General features: G+C 28.6%; 1 protein-coding gene and 3 non-coding genes across 4 annotated transcripts; 3 read left to right on the top strand and 1 right to left on the bottom strand.

Annotated features, from left to right (window-relative positions):
* The first annotated feature begins 60 nt into the window (after window positions 1-60).
* LOC129917435 (small nucleolar RNA U18) lies at window positions 61-131 on the top strand. Its single transcript, XR_008772791.1, has one exon. It is a non-coding gene; the product is annotated as a small nucleolar RNA U18 (small nucleolar RNA).
* A 1,913-nt stretch (window positions 132-2,044) lies between these two features.
* Window positions 2,045-2,114, top strand: LOC129917436 (small nucleolar RNA U18). Its single transcript, XR_008772792.1, has one exon. It is a non-coding gene; the product is annotated as a small nucleolar RNA U18 (small nucleolar RNA).
* Window positions 2,115-2,496: 382 nt separating this feature from the next.
* LOC129917434 (small nucleolar RNA U18) lies at window positions 2,497-2,567 on the top strand. Its single transcript, XR_008772790.1, has one exon. It is a non-coding gene; the product is annotated as a small nucleolar RNA U18 (small nucleolar RNA).
* A 1,932-nt stretch (window positions 2,568-4,499) lies between these two features.
* LOC129915567 (insulin-like receptor) lies at window positions 4,500-18,816 on the bottom strand. Its single transcript, XM_055995170.1, has 13 exons — window positions 18,794-18,816; window positions 18,553-18,696; window positions 14,656-14,765; window positions 14,175-14,599; window positions 13,526-13,834; window positions 10,554-10,791; window positions 10,348-10,498; window positions 10,078-10,286; window positions 9,837-10,023; window positions 9,558-9,777; window positions 6,830-6,914; window positions 5,118-5,283; window positions 4,500-5,061 (listed from the first exon to the last, which is right to left on the bottom strand). The coding sequence occupies exons 3-13, from the start codon at window positions 14,720-14,722 to the stop codon at window positions 4,524-4,526; spliced, it is 2,595 nt and encodes an 864-aa protein (XP_055851145.1). The 5' UTR covers window positions 14,723-14,765; window positions 18,553-18,696; window positions 18,794-18,816; the 3' UTR covers window positions 4,500-4,523.
* Window positions 18,817-20,402: the final 1,586 nt, after the last annotated feature.

Raw genomic sequence — 20,402 nt, 5'->3', positions numbered from 1 at the left:
TTGCACTATTTGTTTTTTTTTTTTTCTATCAATAGTGAAGTGTTTCTACTTTTATAAACATAAATGATGATATTAATTGGTCCGTGTTTATGAATTTATATTGATTTAAATTTTTCCAATTACTGATACATTCGCTCATTTACTGGATACTGACATAACTAAATACCAAAGAAGTGATTGGAATAAAGTAATCTTTAATCCTACAGAAAGTTATTTCTTAGCTTTTAAAACTGACGGAGAAGGAGCACTAAATTTGTTTTAGAAATTAATCTTTTACATACAAAAAAAAAACGATATTAAATTTAAAACTCGTTTCCTGACAGTGTTCAATAGTGGAGTAACTAAAGCTCAAAAATTGGCAATATTAGGGAACCCGGCCGAACAGCTTAGATTTTGATGATTTTTTTTTTCAAACGTCGGTAATTAAAAATACTTTAAAGTCTATAGATTAAAAATTGCCGGTGTTGACGTTTTGATTTTTTAAATTTTATTGAAGATTTTTGTGAACAAAAAAATTTTTTTTTCCAAAATTTTTCTTAAATTTCATAAATTAATTGATGCCAAAATATTGTCTAGGAAATTCAAGGAAAAAAAAATATATGGGAGTGAGGGACAATCTTCCATAGTTCAAGCGATAGATTAAATTTTCTTATTAATTGACTTCAAACACAAAAAAAAATATTTGAACACAACGGCAACACCTACAATATTCAAATATACATTTTTTAAAAGCTAGAAGCTTAGTCATATATGTAAAATTAAAATTAAGTTAATTGAATGAACGGCTTTTAAAAGAATGGTAATTAAACTCAGATTTTTGAAAAAAAAATTATTGAAAAAATTTTAACACGTCGTTTTTTAAATTTGGTCGTAATATAAAATGCATTTATTTTTTTATTTTTTTTGGCCGCATTTATTATGATTTCAAATTATAAAAGGAAATTCCAATATCTATTACGGTTTATGAAAAAAACTAAAAAGTATTTCATTTTCGAAGAACTTTTTTAATAAAAGTTTTGAAAAAAAATGTAACTTATTTTTTTTTTTAAAGTTCAACATCTAAACATAAAATTATTTTTTAATCATTTAATAACCCTTACTGTTGAAAGTTAAATAGCAAAAATTTAAAGTTCCTATTTACCACAGTCTTTGAGAAAATTAATTATTTCAATGCAAAAATTCAGTTTTAATAAAAAAAAAGTATTGAAATTGAAGTAATTTTTCATATTTTTTTCAAAAGTGTGATATATTTTACCTTTTTTGCTTCGAAATTCAACTGATAATATTTATGGCCAAAAATTTTTTTTAAATAAATTCATATTTTATTAGAAAAAGTTTGTAAAAAAGTAATTTAAAATTTTTCTAATAACATTTTTTTTTTTAATTCTGAGTTTGAGGACCATTTTTTAAAAAAGTCTTGATTAAATTTAGTGGATTTAAATTTAAGAGAAAAGAATGAGCTTCTGGCTTTTTAAAAATTCATTTTAAAATATTGTAGGTGTTGCCGTTGTGTTCAAAATATTTTTTTTGTGTTTGAGGTCAGAATGTTAGAAAATTGCATTTATCGCTTAAACGATGGAAGATTGTCCCTTACTGCCTTCTATATATTTTCCTTAAATTACCTAGAGAATCTTTTGATATCATTTGTTTTATGAAATTTAAGAAAAAAAAAATGGTTTTGTTAAAAAAAAATTAATTTTAATTTTAAAAAACAATACGGCAACACCGGCAATTTTTAATCTATAGACTTTAAAGTATTTTCAATTACCTACGTTTGAAAAAAAAAATCGTCAAAATCAGAGCTGTTCGGCCTGGTTCCCTAATAATTTGCTTTAGTTACTCTACTACAAGTAAATGAGCGATATTTATGATTTATTTAAGCTAAAATCTCTTTTAAAAAGTTTTAGTATATTCAGTAAAATAATTTGTATTCTTTTTATTTTTTAGGTTGATCACTTTATATTAGGCTGTATGAGAATGAAAGCAACAAAGGTATGTAAATTGACTTAATTTGATAAATTTAAATTATTTTTTTTTTTTTTTTGTTATGATGATATTAATTGGTCCGTGTTTATGAATTTATTTTGATTTTACTATTCCAATTACTGATTTAAGTCAACCTAAATAAAATATTGAAATGAGTTTTTTGTTTTTTTTTTTTAATCTTATTTTGTATCTTTTGTTTGCTTCAAAAGACGTAAAATAAAGAGTAAAACCGTTCAATTTAGCTTTCAAAACAATCTTTAAAAAATATTTGCCTACTTATTTATTTATATTTTTTTTGCTGTAAAACTAAACTCATACCAATATTTTATTAAGGTTTATTAAAAAAAAAACACTTACTGGTTATTAACAATTTTTTTTTAACAATAATTTTATTTTTTTCTTCTAGAATTCGTGATACAATCCCAATTGAATATTACTGTACTGCTACTACAAAGGTGGGTTAAAATTAAGAAATCGTATTATTTACTTACGATATTTTTTTAAGTTATTATTTTGATGAAATTAATTGGTCCGTGTTTATGAATTTATATTGATTTAAATTCTTCCAATTACTGAATAATTTCTTAATAATATTTGTATTTTTTGGTATAAACATGATAACTGAATAAAAAGAAATCATTGCGACAACTTTTTTGATACTTTTTTACCTATACATAATTTAACTATTTTTAAACGTGATTTGACGCTATTAATCAACATTGTAATATTTGAAAGCTTAAAATTTCATGTTTATATTAAACGCCACAAATATTTATGATGACCTAGTTGAATAAGATTTTGACCTCGTAAAAATTCTGATGCAGTTGAATTTTGGTTGTTTATACATTTCTTTTGATGTTTGTTTTGAAGCTTTTATCAATTTGTTGTGCTTTGGTGAACATTAAGATAAAGGTATCTAACAAAATTCAAGTTTGTCAATTTTTTCGAAGTTTTTTATTATTTTTATTTGGTCAAATTTTTTTTCTGAGCTATTACTTTTCCTTTGAAATAATTTTTTATTAATTATTGTTTTTATCTTTTAATTTCAGGAAGTACATGGATTTTTCAACGGTTGTAAATTAACTAAATATGTTGAAATTTTGTGTATAAATAAATTATTGATATGAAAAATAAAAATAAAACTAAAACAAAAAATAATAGTTCGCTTTTTTATTATTGGAAATGAGAGAACATTGATTAAGGAGTGCTGTTAGAAACATACCGAATTTGTTTGTCATCTTAATCTATTGAAATTTACTACACAAAGTTTTGAGTAACTAAAGCTACAAAAATAGCAGTATTAAGGAACACAACTAAACAGCTCTGATTTTTATGATTCTTTTTTTTAAAACGTCCGTCGGTGATTAAAAATACTTTAACCTCTAACTTTGTGGGTTCAAAAATTTTGTTTAAATTTCATGAATTAATGCCATCATCACATATTACCTGAGTTATTAAATAAAAAATTTCCATTGTTTAAGCGGTAGAACCAATTTTTGTCAAAACTTGACTTCAAATTCAAACATAAAAAAAAATATTTGAACAGAAAACCACATCTACAACATTGAGATACGTTTAAAAATATTTATGAGGAAGTATGGTGGAAATAATAGAGCAAAATCCTGAAATTGCAATGGGGATGTTGTCAAAAGTGGCACTTGCAAAAAAATTAGGAAGCTGCCGCAGTGGGACTGAGTAGCTTGAATAGAATAGAAATAAACATCGCCAGCAAAAAGTTATTTCAAAAATAAAATGCTACCACAAATTGCATTTATATTTTATCCCTAATAGAATACTCGATTAAAAGTAGATAGCCATACTGCCTTCTCATCTTAATTATTGCTATTATCAAATATCTAGTTGATAGCTATAATAGGGCAACGTTATACGTTATGTGGCCAAAGAAATTTTGAAATTTTTAAAAGAAAGTCAGTGGTCTGGGACCCAACTATGTAATTCGATTCTACAAAAAATGTGTTCCAATTTGCTGGTCATTCATGTCAAATCCTTTATTAGGTTTTAGTTGAAAGATTTAGATTAGTATCATTCATTTTAGACACGCAGTGACGCAGTTTGAGTAGGAATTACAATTGAAATTAACTTTCGAATAGATGGGAAAGTAGCAAAAAGTAGGATCCCTGATTATGGAATACGAAGTCGATCGTTTTTATTATTGTTTTCGTTTCCGCCTCTATCGTTTTGCCTTCACATGGATTTACGACTGCTTTTTCATGGCGGATTGTTGTTTCGACAGACGAAAGCTATTTTTGCTGCTTTTTTTCATCAAATACATATTAAATAAACTTATTTTTGATATCACTAATTTGTTTTATTTTTTATTGTTATGGGGACATATAAAATAGTTTTGTAATTATAAAATATTAACAAATTAAATTCGAAAAAAGAAATAAGAGAACTTAAATTAATGTACACATTTAGCTATGCTATATTCTATTATTTGTATGCAAGAAAAAAAAACTAAATTACATAATCACACTTAAAAAAAAATATAAAACGAAAAACAAACATGTACCTATTTAAAAAAAAAATAATATCTTATTGTTTTGGTCTGTTTTTGCTGTCTCAAACTTCTTGCTGTGCGTTTCAACTTCAATGAATTTCTCTGGGCCACAGCCGTTTGGTAAATCTTTTACACAAGCTCTAACAAAAACCTGATATATTTTTTCAGGCTCCAGATCTTCCAGAATATAAGAATGCATTGATCCAGGTACTTCAGTGCCCTCATTAGTTTCTATGATTTCACAATTGTTTTGCTTTTGATAATCCGAGCTTGAATTTGCTGGGCAAGCTTCTTTTGGTTGTATAATAATAAAATTGTCTATTCCTGTATCCTGTTCTTTGATTGATTTCTTTTCCTGTTCCGCAAAATGCTTTGCCAACATATCAGAAAGTTCATCACTAATGGGTTTGCTTTCGGTTGTTGAGTCTTGCTTTAAAGTTGTTGTTGTTGTTTGTGTAGTGGTGGGGACTTCAGTAGTTGTTGTTGTTGTTTCACGCTTTCGACGACTTTGATCCTCTATTGCTGTTTCATTTTCTCTTTTTTCAATTTGTTTCCTAAAAAGAAAGTTGATGTTCATAAAAGTTTAATGTTAGTTAACTGGAAATCTTACGATGAAATATAAACGAAATTCTGTACAGCAATTTCGAATAAAATTTTTTCCTTGTTGTAGTAGTTCATATCAGATGGCGGTGGTATACGAATTTTTTGCTTGATATTGCATTCACAATCTTTGCTTTCGTTTCTATCTGGACTGTATCCGAATATTTGTGAATATCCTGAAAAGAAGACATATATTTAACAATTTAGCTGCCGCTTCACCCATTTTTGAAAGACACCTTATGCAAAATTGTAGGGCCTTAAAAAACCTTGGCACTCAAAGTGTTAAAATGAAGAGAAAAAGGAATCATTTACTTTTAATGCCTTAAAATCAAAAATGGCAAGTTTTACATGAGAGAAAATCTAATTTTCATCCCATTTGATTTGGGTAAACTGAAGAAAGGTTTTGGGCATAATTGTTTCAAAACCTCTATTAGTCGTATATTGACCCTTCCAAAGGCGATAAAAAACATTTTTTACCATTTCTTAGTGCTCATGTTGGGTGCTTTCATAAATGCATGGTTGCGCAAGTCTGACGAATGCAAAGCTTTCATTAATGCAAATGACAAATGTCAGGTGTTCATAAATGTAAAACGCAAATATTTGCAGCGCAAACGTGCAAATGAAAAAATTCCCATGCGCAATGAATTTAAACACAAAGAAAGAAGGAAAATGCGTTAAAAATGATACAGCTTTTCTTTATTTCTCAAATTCGTCAATATATTGAATGGAAATTCAAAGTTCAAGGCAAAATAGCAAAAATAGCAGCGAATTTCTTTGATATAATAAATTTGTAAATAGTTAGAGAAATGTAAAAAAAAAAAGTTTTTTTTCTTCTTAAAGAAGATATGTTTGTTTTGAAGAAGAGGCTGAATTGAAACTTAAACATTTTGCCAAATGACGCAAATCAGAAAAAGTGTTCATAAATAGTAAAATACATGCGCAAATAGTTTTTCTGACATTAGTCTGATCGCAAATGACCGCATGTAAACAAAGCAACCATGCAATTATGAAAGCACCCGTTCTCATACAACTTAACAGATGTCCCTAAAATTAGTAGTGCCCTACGAATCAAAAATGAAAATCCAACAAAATGTTTTTTCCAAAAATAATTTTTTTTTCTCTGATTTTCGAAAAAAAAAATTTCTTTTTTTTTCAAATTATGTTGAATAACCTGGAATTTGTATGGAAAATGAAAACATTTTTTTTAAATTAAAAATCTCGGAAAATGGGTTACTTAACTGAAATTAGTTAAGCACTTAATTATTAAAGATAATTTGAAAAAAAAAATTTTTTTTCGAAAATCAGAGAAAAAAAAATTAATTTTGGAAAAAAAATTATTTTTTTGGATTCGTAGAGCACTTAATAATTAGAACCTAAATATTATACCAAACCCTATTTTTATACTAACAGTTTAAGGCATTTTCTGGTAACTGCTCCGCTTATTTTTAATCAAGTATTAATTTTTTCCAAAAGTAGTGGAGCACCTAACTTGTTTTTAGGGTACTTAATTAGCACTAAAAGATCCAATAACAAAAATTATGTTCTGCTGACCTTGCTCTTCTAACTTGAGGGATATACTTAACAGTGGGTTCGACTCTAGAACACTGTTTTTTTGTCAATTTTTATTAGTGCAAATAATATGAAAAATGTTCAATTTAAAAGGTTATAACTGATGATGACTTAACTGAGGATCTCTATCATCACATTTCATTTTTTACTCACTAAAATGATGCTCTGTCAATACATGTCTAATTATATATTTATCGATGATACCATTCGAATTTTTTGGCGGCCACCAGTGTATTACCTGAAATTAAACAAAATTTTAAATATCAAAATAAGATTTTTTTTTAAATAAGGATTATAAAAAAACTACTGCACCAATCTTTTTGAAATGTATTTTTGTACATAATTTACCAGGTAACGCGGTTAATTTTTTATATTTTATTTTACAATAGCAAATAATTCAATTATTTTTCTCTAAAAAATCGGTTTATTTTTATTTCTAATGCAAATGCTTTCCAACTATCAAATTTACGGTGCATTGTAAAAAAAGATAAATTTCTTGTTTTTCGATAATTAATTTTTCGCAAAATTTTTAGAATTCTTTGAAAATTTTGTGTGTGGCTACATAAATAACAGCAGGGCCTATTTCACAGCTTACTACATTCTTTACATCAGCTACATCAATGACTTTAAACATTAATTGCGGCGACCTGTTGGGCTTCCCAAAAAATGCACAATTTAGACCATAACAAGTATTTCCCGACGTTCAATCGGACTCAACTATTGATTTTTAAGGTTGCTGATGTAGTAAATGTAGCTGATGTAGACGATGTAAAAGCTCTGAAACAGACCCGGCCTAAAGGTTTTCATAATAAGTTTTCATGAACTAAACAAAGCAAAGGCTGCGTAGTGGAAAAGTAAAAAAAAAGTACGCATTCGTACATATTTTTAATTTTTTTTTCATAGGTAGATATTTTTGAAATTATTGTTTCTTATTTGGGAACTTCATTTAAGAAGCCCTTTTAACTAGAGAATATAGGATAGCTTCGCATAAAGAATTTATTTACCTTGATGGTCACAGACTACAAGAAATTTTTCCAAGGCAAGGAATAATTGAAAAATTAAAAAAACGTCTGGTGGAGAACGATTATATTTTCAAAACGTTGCACCAAATTGAACTTCTTTTTATTAAATTAAATCCCGTTTGTACTTACTTTAAATAATTATTTAATTTTAAATTATTGGCTTAAGTTGTACCTTAGAGTGGAGCGTTTTTGGACTTTTCTTTCAGATCACTGCGTGCAACTCATGGTTTATGCCTTGTGCTCTTCTGAACATAATCTGATACTTTTTTTTTATTCGACAATGGAAAAATAAAAATCGGGAAGCCTCTGAAGATTGCTCGTATTTCACGAAAATCGATATTTTATGAGGCGTTAGAACCCATCTGAATTGACTTAATCTTTTTCATTTCACAGTGAAATGTGGTCTGAGTGGTCTCTAGAACCAGATCTGATCCCCTATTTTAAGTCGTTAATGGAAAAAACGAAATCGGGAAGGCTCCGAAAAATGCACATTTTCGCAAAAATTCAGATTTTTTAAATTGTATAAAATCCCACCTGAACAAATTTCTTTAACAACTTGTTTGTATTTGCTATATTTCTGAGAACCTATTTGAACCTTATAAGCTATGGAGTACTAAAACTGAGAACTTTTCTGTAATAATGACGTCGTTTATGGGGGATTTAAGAAAATGCTACTTTGACATCCTCTGACCCATTTCAATAGAATTTTAAATTCTAAAACTACACTTAAAAACTTCGTTGATAATTTAATTTTTATATAAAACACTAACCTTTGTAACTGCATTTAATTTATGTCGATATCTTGTTTCAATCCTTAGATATTTGACATTTAGGTGTTTCCATAATTCTTTCCCATGCTTAATTTTTTTTTAACTTTACCTGCAGACGGTTTTCTTAAATACCATACAATCTTGTGTGTTTCCACAAACTTTTGTTTTTAATAATGTTAAATTCATAAAAATAAATCGTTAAACGGTATAATTATTTACGCCATTTTGACTTCGAAATAAAAATTTAGCATAGGCAAGAATTTAGTATGGGCAAGAATTATGGAAACACCTAAATGTCAAATATCTAAGGATTGAAATAAGATATCGACATAAATTAAATGCAGTTACAAAGATAAGTGTTTTATATACAAATTAAATTACTAACGAAGTTTTTAAGGGTAGTATTAGAATTTAAAATTCTATTGAAATGGGTCCGGGGATGTCAAAGTAGCATTTTCTTAAATCGCCCATAAACAACGTCATTATTACAGAAAAGTTCTCAGTTTTAGTACTCCATAGCTTATAAGGTTCAAATAGGTTCTCAGAAATATAGCAAATACAAACAATTGTTAAAGAAATTTGTTCTGGGTGGGATTTTATACAATTTAAAAAATCTGAATTTTTGCGAAAATAGGGGATCAGATCTGGTTCTAGAGACCACTCAGACCACATTTCACTGTGAAATGAAAAAGATTATGTCAATTCAGATGGGTTCTAACGCCTCATAAAATATCGATTTTCGTGAAATACGAGCAATCTTCAGAGGCTTCCCGATTTTTATTTTTCCATTGTCGAATAAAAAAAAAGTATCAGAATATGTTCAGAAGAGCACAAGGCATAAACCATGAGTTGCACGCAGTGATCTGAAAGAAAAGTCCAAAAACGCTCCACCTATTGTACCTATTTGATAACATATAATATAGGTTAAGACTTGGTAGAAAATTAGTTTCTTAAAATAATCAGCAGTCAATTTTCGACAGATTTATATAGTAAAAAGTGTGTGCACACGCTATTAAAGTTATACTTCTCAGTCACAGAAATTCACTTAGGAAGTTCATACCATAACAAAACTGTTTTAAAAATACTTACAGTTGCGGTTTTTGCAATTTGAATTGAGTAAATTTTTTGCACTGGTCCCGGTTTTGTTTGCGCTGTTTTAAAGTATTGTATTGGAGAATACCAAGCCTGGCTTTGATGATTGTTTTCTTTCGAACTGAATGTTTTAACAAAGTACGCATATTGAGTATTTGGTTTTAAGTTTGAGAAGACATGTCGAATATTCGGACTTAATTTCATATCCATTTTCCAGCTAAGATAAAATAAATAAAATTTAAAAAGTCTCTATAGAGAAAATAATAATAAAATTACTTATCGCGTCCACATCCATGTCTTCCATCAAACATTGTTACATTTTTAATTGGAGCTTCTTTAATATAATAAAGATAACCCAAAAGAGCATATCTATCGTCTGAATGTCTTGTTTCTAATTTCACTCGAGCAGCTGTGGCATTGGCTTCTTCAAATACAGGATAAATTAACTTAACACCACTTCCACCTAATAAATTATGTTTATTATTGAGAAATTATATAAAAATATTTAATTTGTTACAAGTATTTCTTTCGCCATTTGAATTATGAGAAGCATCTCGAATATCAATCTTATCCGAACTTTTCAGTGATGGAGCTAATTGAAGGATCTTTTCATAACACAACATTGGATTTAAATGGAAAAACAAACGACCTTTGAATATTGCAATTTTATGATTATCTGGCCAAAGTTCTTCCAAATGAAAATTGTCAACAACGAACAATGCAACTCTATAAAGGACAAATTGGACTTCTAGAATTCAGGATGTTTCAAATTAAATAATATACTTACTCATTGTTGATCAAATTTTCACCCCTAATCGTGTCAAGTCTTTTTAAAAATCCCAAACTCATTATTTGAGGTGATTTAGTAACTTTTAAATAATCTCTTATCTCGGTTATGCCACCAAGAACATTTTCAAGTTCTTGAATAATATTTTCAGCTTTAATAAAAAAAAATTAATGGTATCTTGAAATCCTTTCGTCTTTTTTTCTTACATTGATCTCCTTTAAGTTCGATGTGTAGCGAACCTTTAATAATAACGCAGTCTTTTATCAGCTCTAAATCCTTTATAGACCGAATAGTAAAGTTGCGCTCGCATTTTAAATTACATTCTGGAATACCATAATAGAAGTCCTGTTGATAACTTGCTGGGCAGTATTCAATGCAATAACCAGCATGCGGTATGAATTGATTTAGTTTGCATTCTTCTACCGTAACACATTTGTCGCCAAGCTAAAAAAAAGGAAATTTGATTCTAATCATACATTATGTTTGCATTCTGGAAAAATAAATAAAAAAGTTAGTTAAAAAGAAAATATAAACAATTTTACTTTATCGCTGTTTACTAATTAAACTCATAATTTATATTAATAGCCCATAGTAATCTTCTTTTTGTAATATTTATTTTTAAAATAAGCTGGATTAACGAGACTGAAAAAATATTTTTAAAATTTTGATTCTTATTTGAAAGGATTTATTTTGTCTGTTTATTTACATATTAACATTGAGGAAAAGAAGGTGAACATTTTGTTCAATTATATTATTGATTGCAAGTTTGTATTTTATTTCGATTAGGGTGTGCTAGCCTCTAGGCCAAAGTTATAATTCACATTATTATCAAGTTTTCCATGTACACTGTGACGTATACGTGTTATTTTTTAATCGCAGATGCAAGAGTAATGAAGATGAAGGCGGTTGAACCAGCTAGAAATTTTAGGTTCATGCAATCTGGTCATATGACATGACACATTATTATAAAAGCCCTGTTCCTTTGGGAGGTGGTAAAGTACTACTAGTAGTTTACTAGCGATTTTCAATGGAACGCACTTTCAACCAATTCAATAAAAATCGTATCTACTCGGGAAGAAGAGCATGAGTAGATGACTAGATTAACCAAAACATCTACCTACTAGTAGTAAACTACCACCTCCAATGGAACAGGGCTAAAGTATTTTATAATGCTGAATGGAATGAGACCCGAAACGACCACTCTAAAAAAGTTTAGGTATAATCTTTTTATTTATTAATTTTATGAAAATATGAATAATTTTTGAGTAGGAATGAGGAGGGTTAGAAATAACAGCGTTTAGAAGTAACAGCTAAAACACAAACAGTTTTCATCGAAGTATTAAGAATTACAAAACAAAGCACTTTTGCAAAATGTTGTTTTTTGTATTTTTGGTCTTTTGCGTGTCTTCTGAGTGTCTTGTTTTGTCAAGTATCTTTTTTTTGTACTGTATGTACTGTATGCCGACACGTGTGAACTTTGGTTTTTCGTTAATTAATTTTTTTTTTTTGTAAAATTTCATGCCGGGGTACACTATAACATTTTTTCGGAGTAATTTGTTTGAAGTTAAAACTACTGCCTTTATTTGTTTAAACTGATACATGCGAACAAGAACTTTATAAATATTTTTTTTTATAATTTCTGTTTCATTTTGGGTTTTGTCCATTAAAAGAAGATTATCTCATGTTTTTTTTTCGGCAAAACTTTGAGAACAAAATGAGCAATATTTGTGTACCCTAGAATCAAAAACAATCTATTCCACTTTTTGTGAAAAATGAGTTAGAAACGCAGTTTATCTCAATTTTTCAACCTCTTTCTTTTAGTGTGGTGGAACACTATCAAAGCCAACTTGTTCCAGAGTTATACATTATAGAAATATTATGGTTTGCATCAAAACGAATGTGTTCCATATTCTTTGAGAATCAAAACCACACTATTCCTGATATAAAGCAAAATAATTGTATTGCTAAGTTTCAAAACTAAACTATTCCTATGCATGACTTTCAAAACAACTCTATTCCAAAATGAATTGTTAAATACTTTTATAACGCGTTGGTTGACAAAAGAAATTATAGTCAGTTTAATATCAAAAATACATGTTTAATTCGATTCAGAAGTTGTTTTTTTCAATAAAGCGGGACAAAGTGCTTAGGAACGTTTTTTTTTTTTTCAAATACATAACTCAATAAAAGAAAGAGTGGAATAGATTATTTTTGAATCTAGGGGACATATTTATTTAAATTATTTATTAAAATGGCTGATATTGTTTGACATCATTGCATTGTTACAACATAACAATACGTTTGAAAAATAAAGAAGCAAATTTGAAATTTTGATGGAAAATCTCATGTTTACTTGTCCAATGTCTATTTTTTTTTCCGGAGTTGAGAAAATTTCTAATTGATCGAGAGTATAGAAACAAAATAGCTTTTTGAATTTAAAAATCCTCAAGTTAAGCTCAACATTGATTTAATAAAATCGCTCTAAAATAAAAGATTTATAGTAAATTGAATTATTGGCCGAAATTTTAACCACTCGACCCCTGAGCCTACTGACTAAAATATCAGAACTAGTAAAAAAGTACTGCAGTTAATCAACTTTTAGTCAATTGCTAACTGTGTATTTTACTGATAACTTAGGCCGAATTGATAACTCATCTTATGAATCACAACTTTTTGTATAGAATGAAAACACTAACCTTACATACAAAGCATCACGTTTGCACCAGAAATATTCGATGCAAGGCATCACTGCGTTAATTAATTCTGCCTTAGTACCCAGCTCAGTGAACCTTTATACCCTAAAGACTAAACAAGTCAAAACTTATAAGCTAAGCAAAAAATTGACTGTCCAAGCAAACCAGAACAAATAAATACTTTATCCGAAGCAATCTCTTTTCTTGTTAACCGTGTAAAATTTTAATAATCTTAGTGCTCAGTTCCCAATAAAGCACTGCTAATATTTAATACTAACTACTAACTGAAGTTTAACTAATCAAGAAGCATTTTGTAAGCTAAAACAATTCAACCATTCATTATTTTGAATTTTTGTTTTGTTTGTTTTGTTTTTGTTTTTTGGGTGCTCCGGATGGGTTTACGAAACACAAAAACAATTTTAAAATAGTCAAATATAAATGGTATACCAGGTTGATTCTAAATGTAAGGTTATAATTATAAATACCTTGTATAATGGAATATTACATGTTGCAACACAATTTCCTTGTAGTCTCTTGAAATCCTTACAAATTCTGCAATTTTCTGCTAGACATCCTGATAAGCAGAGAGGTGAACAGCATTTTCCACTTCTTGAGCATCCTCCATCTTTACAATCCTTAGGACAATCTGTTGTATTGTCTACAGGTTTTTTAAGCTGATAGCTATCTTTGTTCCAACAATTGAATTGAAAATATTTTGATTCTGAAATGTTGTGCTTTTTAATATTGTCATCCAGTTTTACACATTTGGGACATTCATTTTGATTTTGATTGTTCTAAAATATAAAACAGAAATTTCGAGAAGCATAAAACAGAAATTCTAAAAAAAGATAGTTTCCAAAAGAAATAATTTTTTGAAGTGTTTTCCAATTTTTATTTTTTTTTGGGCAGTGGAACGGCCACAGGAAAGAACGATCAGAGTTTTTTGTACCTAAATAAATACAATTTTAAAATTTTCAAGCCCATGCTAGAGCTCATGCCTTTTATTGGTGGGCCTTAAAGAGCAAAGCAAAACTGTTGTAAAAAATGGACCTTGACTATTCTTTCCTGCAACCCTTCAAGACTTGTATTGATATTTTATTTTTATATTTTAAATTTTGTAAAAAAATTTCCTACCTTTAACAAAAAGTGCTGCTTCATATGATTTTCCACAATGTACATCCAATTGACTGTGTCAGCATAACACAGAACTGGATTTGACTCAATTTTGATGTTTCCATTTCGAATTTTCAACAGAGATTTTAAACCTATATTTCGAATATCTCTATTTTCATATAGAACAAGTGCATATCGGTCAAATAGTAAATTATGACCACGAATGATTACCAGCTTTGGAAAAATTTCTTGCAAACTTCGTAGTCCTTCTACTCGATAGACAAGGAGATAGTCAGAAATTTCTTCAAGTTTTGTTGCATTGATGTGAATAGGTTTGGTTATTCGGAAATTTGAAAGTAGCACATATCCTTTAACTTTCACACATTTTCGAAGTTGATCAATAGCGGTTTCATTTTTTATTTCGATAGAGTCGCAAGTAAATTCATCTAATGGAAATGTGTTATTAGAAAATATTGTTTTTACATTTTTAGCGGAATTTTACCTCTCCAAGCGAATATGCCTTGAATATAGATGATTATAAGAAATCCTAAACAAAATTTTTGTTTCATGTTGAGATTTTTTTTTCTGGACGGGATAGATGTTGCGAATCAGCTGAAAGTAGAGTAAGAACAAGCATGTACGTATTTGACTATCAAAAAATGTATAACGTCGGTGAAACCAGAAAAGTGTGTAACTCCATTTTTTCAAATTTTATAGGAGAGCAAAAAAACAAAATCGTTTTGAAGACATTTGTATGAGTTTTCATTTTCTAATTTGCTAATAAAATAAAAACTATGAACTTTAAGGGGATTTTAGTTTAAGGAACAGTAGATATCAGGTTTGTCTAACAGATGGCATTCAAATCTAATTTTCAGAAAATTTGGAGTTACACACTTTTCTGGTTTCACCGACGATAAAGTAAATAAATATTCTATCTTGCGCGACCTTTTTTTAGTAAAATAAATTCTACTTTTGTGGGCAATAGGTCTTTTCTTATTTTCCTACTTGTATCAGTCGACGTATCGGTATTTGTAGTCAGTTTGTCCAAAAAAATATATTAGATTAATGTCTATTTTGTTAACTTGAATTTTTAGATAAGATTTGTTTGTGCAATTCAAACAAAAAATTTTGAATTTCTTATCAAATAAAATAATTAAATGAAATGTCAATATTTTGAAATTTCAATGATACGAAACGTCTTTTCAAGACTTCTATAAGTGAGCTTTAAAATATTATACCATACAAAATAAAATGCACGACTGGGTCGCACGAACTTGCTCTTGGAGTTAAAGTTGCTTAAATTTTTAAGACTTTTTATATAGAAAGGAGATGGCACATTTTTCTATGGAGCTTGGGCCCAGTGTGTTCACTAACGAAATTGGTATCAAATGAAAGGTGACGGTAAGCACATTACGTGGGTAAAATATTTTCAAATTCGTTAGTGGGGTTTTGGAGATATTTGAGTTTGAAGTTTCGGATTTCACAATCAAGATTTCAGCTAATTTTTCGAACAATTAATCGTAGAATGCGTAATAATGGGTGTACAGAAATAATATTGGTATAAAATAAAAGGTATTTCTCTTGTCTATAAATCTGTATCAAAAGTTTTTTTCTTTGTTAAAAAAAAATAATACATATTAGGTATTTACTTCTCAAAAGGTGATTTTTTTAAGCGAGGCATTTGGCACATCGAAATATCAAAATATTCAGTGGTGACATGCACTTTTTTTTTGTAATTTTTCGATAGCTTAATGTGTTACCTTTAATTCTATATATAAAATAGTTCTATAAAACATACAAAAACCTTATAATAAGCTAAATACACAAAAACGCGCTGAAATATGCCTATTAAATAATAAGAATAGAAACTATAGTTCAGTCAATGGGGAAAAATCTGGAAAAAGCTATGACTTGAGCTAAGTTTGAATGCAGTATTGAAGAGGGGTTTATCCCAAGTACAAATCTCAGATTGCGTATTGTTTGGTCTTGTGGGGCGACCGCCATTTTGAAAAACGCATTTGTCTCAATATCTCGAGAACGACTGGTCGGACAGAAAACTAGAGAGGACTTTTTAGATTGGAAATTAGTTAATCTTTCTTTTTTTAGTACATCATTTTTCTCTAGGAGTTATAATTTCAGAGTTACACTACCGAAAATTGTGTGTTTTTTGATATTTTAAATATTTTAAACAACCCTTAGAGTTAAGTGCGGAATTACTGAGAATGAGATACTTTGCGGTTCTGTTACTCTGAAAGTATAACTCCTAGAGAAAAATGATGTACTAGAAAAAGAAAGATTAACTAATTTCCAATCTAAAAAGTCCTTTCTACGCATTCTACGATTAATTGATCGCAAAAATAGCTGAAATCTTGATTTTGAAATCCGAAACTTCAAACTCAAATATCTCCAAAATCCCACTAACGAATTTAAAAATATTTTACCCACGTAATGTGCTTACCGTCACCTTTCATTTGATACCCATTTCGTAAGTGAACACACTGGGCCCAAAAATGTGCCATCTCCTTTGGAAAATGTAGGCCTACTATATAGCCAAAAAAAAAAAATTAAAAAAAAAAAATAAAATTCGTTAAAAAAAAAAAAATAAAATAAAATCTGAAATTAAATTGCCCTCCAAAACAAGTATGCAGTTTTGATTGATATATTAACATGCATTTTTAGAAAACAAATTTTCAAAATCGTTAGAGCGGTTTTTTAAAAAACTAATTTTTTATAAATAATTTTTTGGAAAAAAAGTTTTAAAATAAAATTGGTATGCCATTTTGTAGAAATCACTAATCAACATCTAAAAACAAAATTTCAAAAAAAATTCAATGTCCCATTTTCGAAAATTTGATTTTTCAAAAAACATTTTCAAAATTTTTTTAAAAATCCAAAAATTATTTTTTTATAAATTTTATTTTTGGTTTATATTTAAATTATATAAATGCTTATTCAAAAAAGTTTCGTTGCAATCGAATAAGCAGTTTAGGAGATAATCGGATCGGAAAAAAACGGTTCTATGGCAGGTACCGTTAATAATGATTTTGAAAAAAAAATTTTTCATTGAAAGATAGACCTTAGCTTAAAACTAGCATTTGAATTTTTTAAAGAAAATCGTTGGAGCCGTTTTTGAGATATTTCAATTTTACTAAAATCGATATATGACAAGTACCGTTATTTTTGGTCCAAAAAAATTAATTCCAAAAACCCCTCTGGAGAGTCGCCAAACAACGCTAAATACCAAGTTTGACATTAATCGGTTAATCCGTTTAGGCTGTAGCTCCTTATACAGACGGACAGACTGACTGACAGACAGACAGACAGACAGACGGACTTCCGGGACCCACTTTTTTGGCATTGTCTACCATCGTAATGTCATGGAAAAATGTTATCTCAACTTTTTTTTTTGTACGAATGCATAACTTGATATATAGTACCTATATCGCAAGTAAAAAAGTAGCTCAAGAGTGTCAAAAAACTTTGAAATCAATATTAGGCATAAAAAAAAACCTATGGCATAAACTTTCGACTTTTTAAAAATATTGTAGGTGTTGCCGCTGTGTCAGTTTTTTTCAATTTTTTGTCAATTTGTGAGAAAATTAGGAACTTCTCTTACTTAAATGTTGAAAAACTGTCCTCTCACTCCCGCAATTTAAAATAAAATGGTTTTTGATCGCAAAAATTTTAATTTTAAAAAACAATAGCGCAACAGCGGCAATTTTTAACAGATAGAAGACCAAGTATTTTTAATTACCGAAGTTTAAAAAAAAGGATCATCAAAATTCGAGATTTTCCCCCCGGTTCCTTATATTGGTCTTGTAATAGAGCTTTATCTTTAAAGAGCTTTAGTTTTATTCTGACAACAATCCCATTGGTATGTTTTCACTCAAAAGTCCCTTAATTCCCTTTGAAATCTTGGTTTCTGATTTTTTTTTATGGATAATAAGTTGTGACCATTACAATTTGTTTAGTTGTTATTCAGCACATCCCACAATTTCATTTTGTTTGAATCACATATAACGGTACCCATATTTTTTTGAAAGTTTGGTCACAGCTTGTTTACCCTTCATTAACTTGGGTTTAGCTTGAGAAAATTATAATCATACATTTATTTGGTAGCTCAATTTATAAACTTCTAATAAACGAATTCAAACGAATTAATCTTGCAAAGCATTTTAATTTTTACTTTTAATTAATGACTGAATTATATTTGAATAACTAAATTCAAGGGTTTAAGTTCTTGTATTTCATATTCATATTAATTGAGTAAAGTTCTTACATGCCTGTTCATAAAAAAAAAAAAAAAAAAAAACAAATCAATGTTATGCTTCGCACTTGTGAAAGTTTTTCGTAACCCTATCATTGATTTCAATAAAGATCTAATTAAATTAACACTGACCTCTCTGAAGTCACTCCACTGATCTTACAATTATTAATTATATTAGAAATCAATACAATATTCACTCGTTCATCATTAAGTTGAAAAAAAAGTATTATAAGGTTCGTTGGATTTTAAAAGGGAGGATTCAACACAACATGTTAACTGTGTAAATATAAAAGCATGTTGGATTATAAACTGTAAAGTTATAAAAAAAAAATTAATGATAAACAGTTGCTTAAAATATTGAAACGAGAGGTACCGAACGCGTTCTTTTCTATTTTTCGACTGATCGATCAACAGCTTGAGACGATTCAAATTGACCAGCTCCATATTTATTTAAATATATTTATACAGGGTGATTCTGGAGGAATTTGTTAAAAGGCTACAGCATGGAGGATGGGTCGAGACGAGACAAGAAAAAATCGTATGGGAGGGAGGGTTTATTTCCCATTATTTATGATTAGGTGTAATTTTATAAAAAAAAAAAAATACGTTATTAGGAACAAAATTATTGGAAATATACGGTTACACCTACAATTCCGTGCTAAACCTTATTGTAAAGCCAGAAACCTCATATTTTATCATATTTTTAAATAAATTTAATTTATGAAATATAGTCCAAGCGGCGACCGTCGAGTTACTTAGCTCATAAGGTTAGAGGTTAAAATTAGTGTCAAATGAAAGATAAGTTGATACTGAAAATAAAAAAATAGGGCTGCCACTTCTAAAATGGGAACTTCCATGTGGCAACCCTATTTTAAAGAAAAAATTGTCACATAACTAATACATTCATATCTTTGTTGTTTGGCAAGATAAAAAAAAATTTTGAAAGCCAAAATACTAAAAAAAATAATAAAATAATATAAAGAACGTAACCCTACAAATGTGGCAACCCCATCCAAATGAAAACAACACTGACAAAAATCTTCTTTGAACAAAACAGTATAACTTTTTATGCACTAGAAAGCTAAACTAAACACCATATTTTAGATAATACTCTCTTCTATCTAAAAAATGTCGGGTGCCACCTCGCAAATGTAGACAAGTACTCGGCAACCCTACTCAAATGCTAAAAAACCCAAAAATCACTTGTTTTTTGACCAAAGTGTATAATATTTGATAGAGTTAAAATCTGTAAAATAAATCATGTTTAGCTTGGACTCTCTTCTAAATGAGTACTTAATTGCACAAAATTTTGAAAAAAAAAATTGGTAGGTACAAATTGTGTTTTTTCATATTTTTTTTTATTTTGATTTAAAAAAAAATATTTTTTCAAAAACTATTTCATAAAACAGCTTTTAGTGGTACAGTCAAATAAAGCGAAGAGGGGTAAACCTCGGAATGAATGATGATAGAAATTTTTTTGCTTAATATCTTCGCTTTGGCATTCTTAAACTTACATACCTGAAAAATGTAGAAAAATCTCATGTCCGCTAGTGGCAATTTTCAAAATGGAGATTTTCAAAATTATCAAAAGTAGAAAATGGTATTACATACACATATCATACATGATTTCAAAGTATTTTTTTAATGCTGCTTTCATAACACGTAAGAACAAGGCAATCGGACGTCTCTGAAAAAGTAACAATAATAACTCTTTTTCAACTCTGTCAACCCGTATTATAATAACAGTTGCAAACTTACTACCAAAAAATCTTTAAAAAGTTATAGTAAATTAACCAAATTTAGCTTGAAGGTTTTAATATCCATTATCATTGAGAATCAAAACAATGCACTGAAAAAACCATGTTTATCTGTGAAATAATGGTATTTTTCTAATAAGAGGGACATTTTAGGATATGCACTAAAAACATCATTGTACACCTGGTACCTAAATTAATTTATGAAACATTAACCTTTCTTTTATT

The sequence above is a fragment of the Episyrphus balteatus genome, chromosome 3 (genome assembly GCF_945859705.1).
Source record: "Episyrphus balteatus chromosome 3, idEpiBalt1.1, whole genome shotgun sequence".
Classification (NCBI taxonomy): domain Eukaryota; kingdom Metazoa; phylum Arthropoda; class Insecta; order Diptera; family Syrphidae; genus Episyrphus; species Episyrphus balteatus.
The sequence above is the reverse complement of the archived record's forward strand: the minus strand, read 5'-3'. Positions and strand labels throughout refer to the sequence as shown.

Excerpts from the sequence above, each read along its gene's own strand:
- LOC129915567 (XM_055995170.1), bottom strand. The coding sequence starts at position 14,722 with ATGAAACAAAAATTTTGTTTAGGATTTCTTATAATCATCTATATTCAA. Across the intron at positions 10,792-13,525 it reads GTAATATTCCATTATACAAG|CTTGGCGACAAATGTGTTAC; the intron begins GTATTTATAATT and ends CCTTTTTTTTAG. Across the intron at positions 9,778-9,836 it reads CATGGATGTGGACGCGATAA|CTGGAAAATGGATATGAAAT; the intron begins GTAATTTTATTA and ends ATTTTATCTTAG.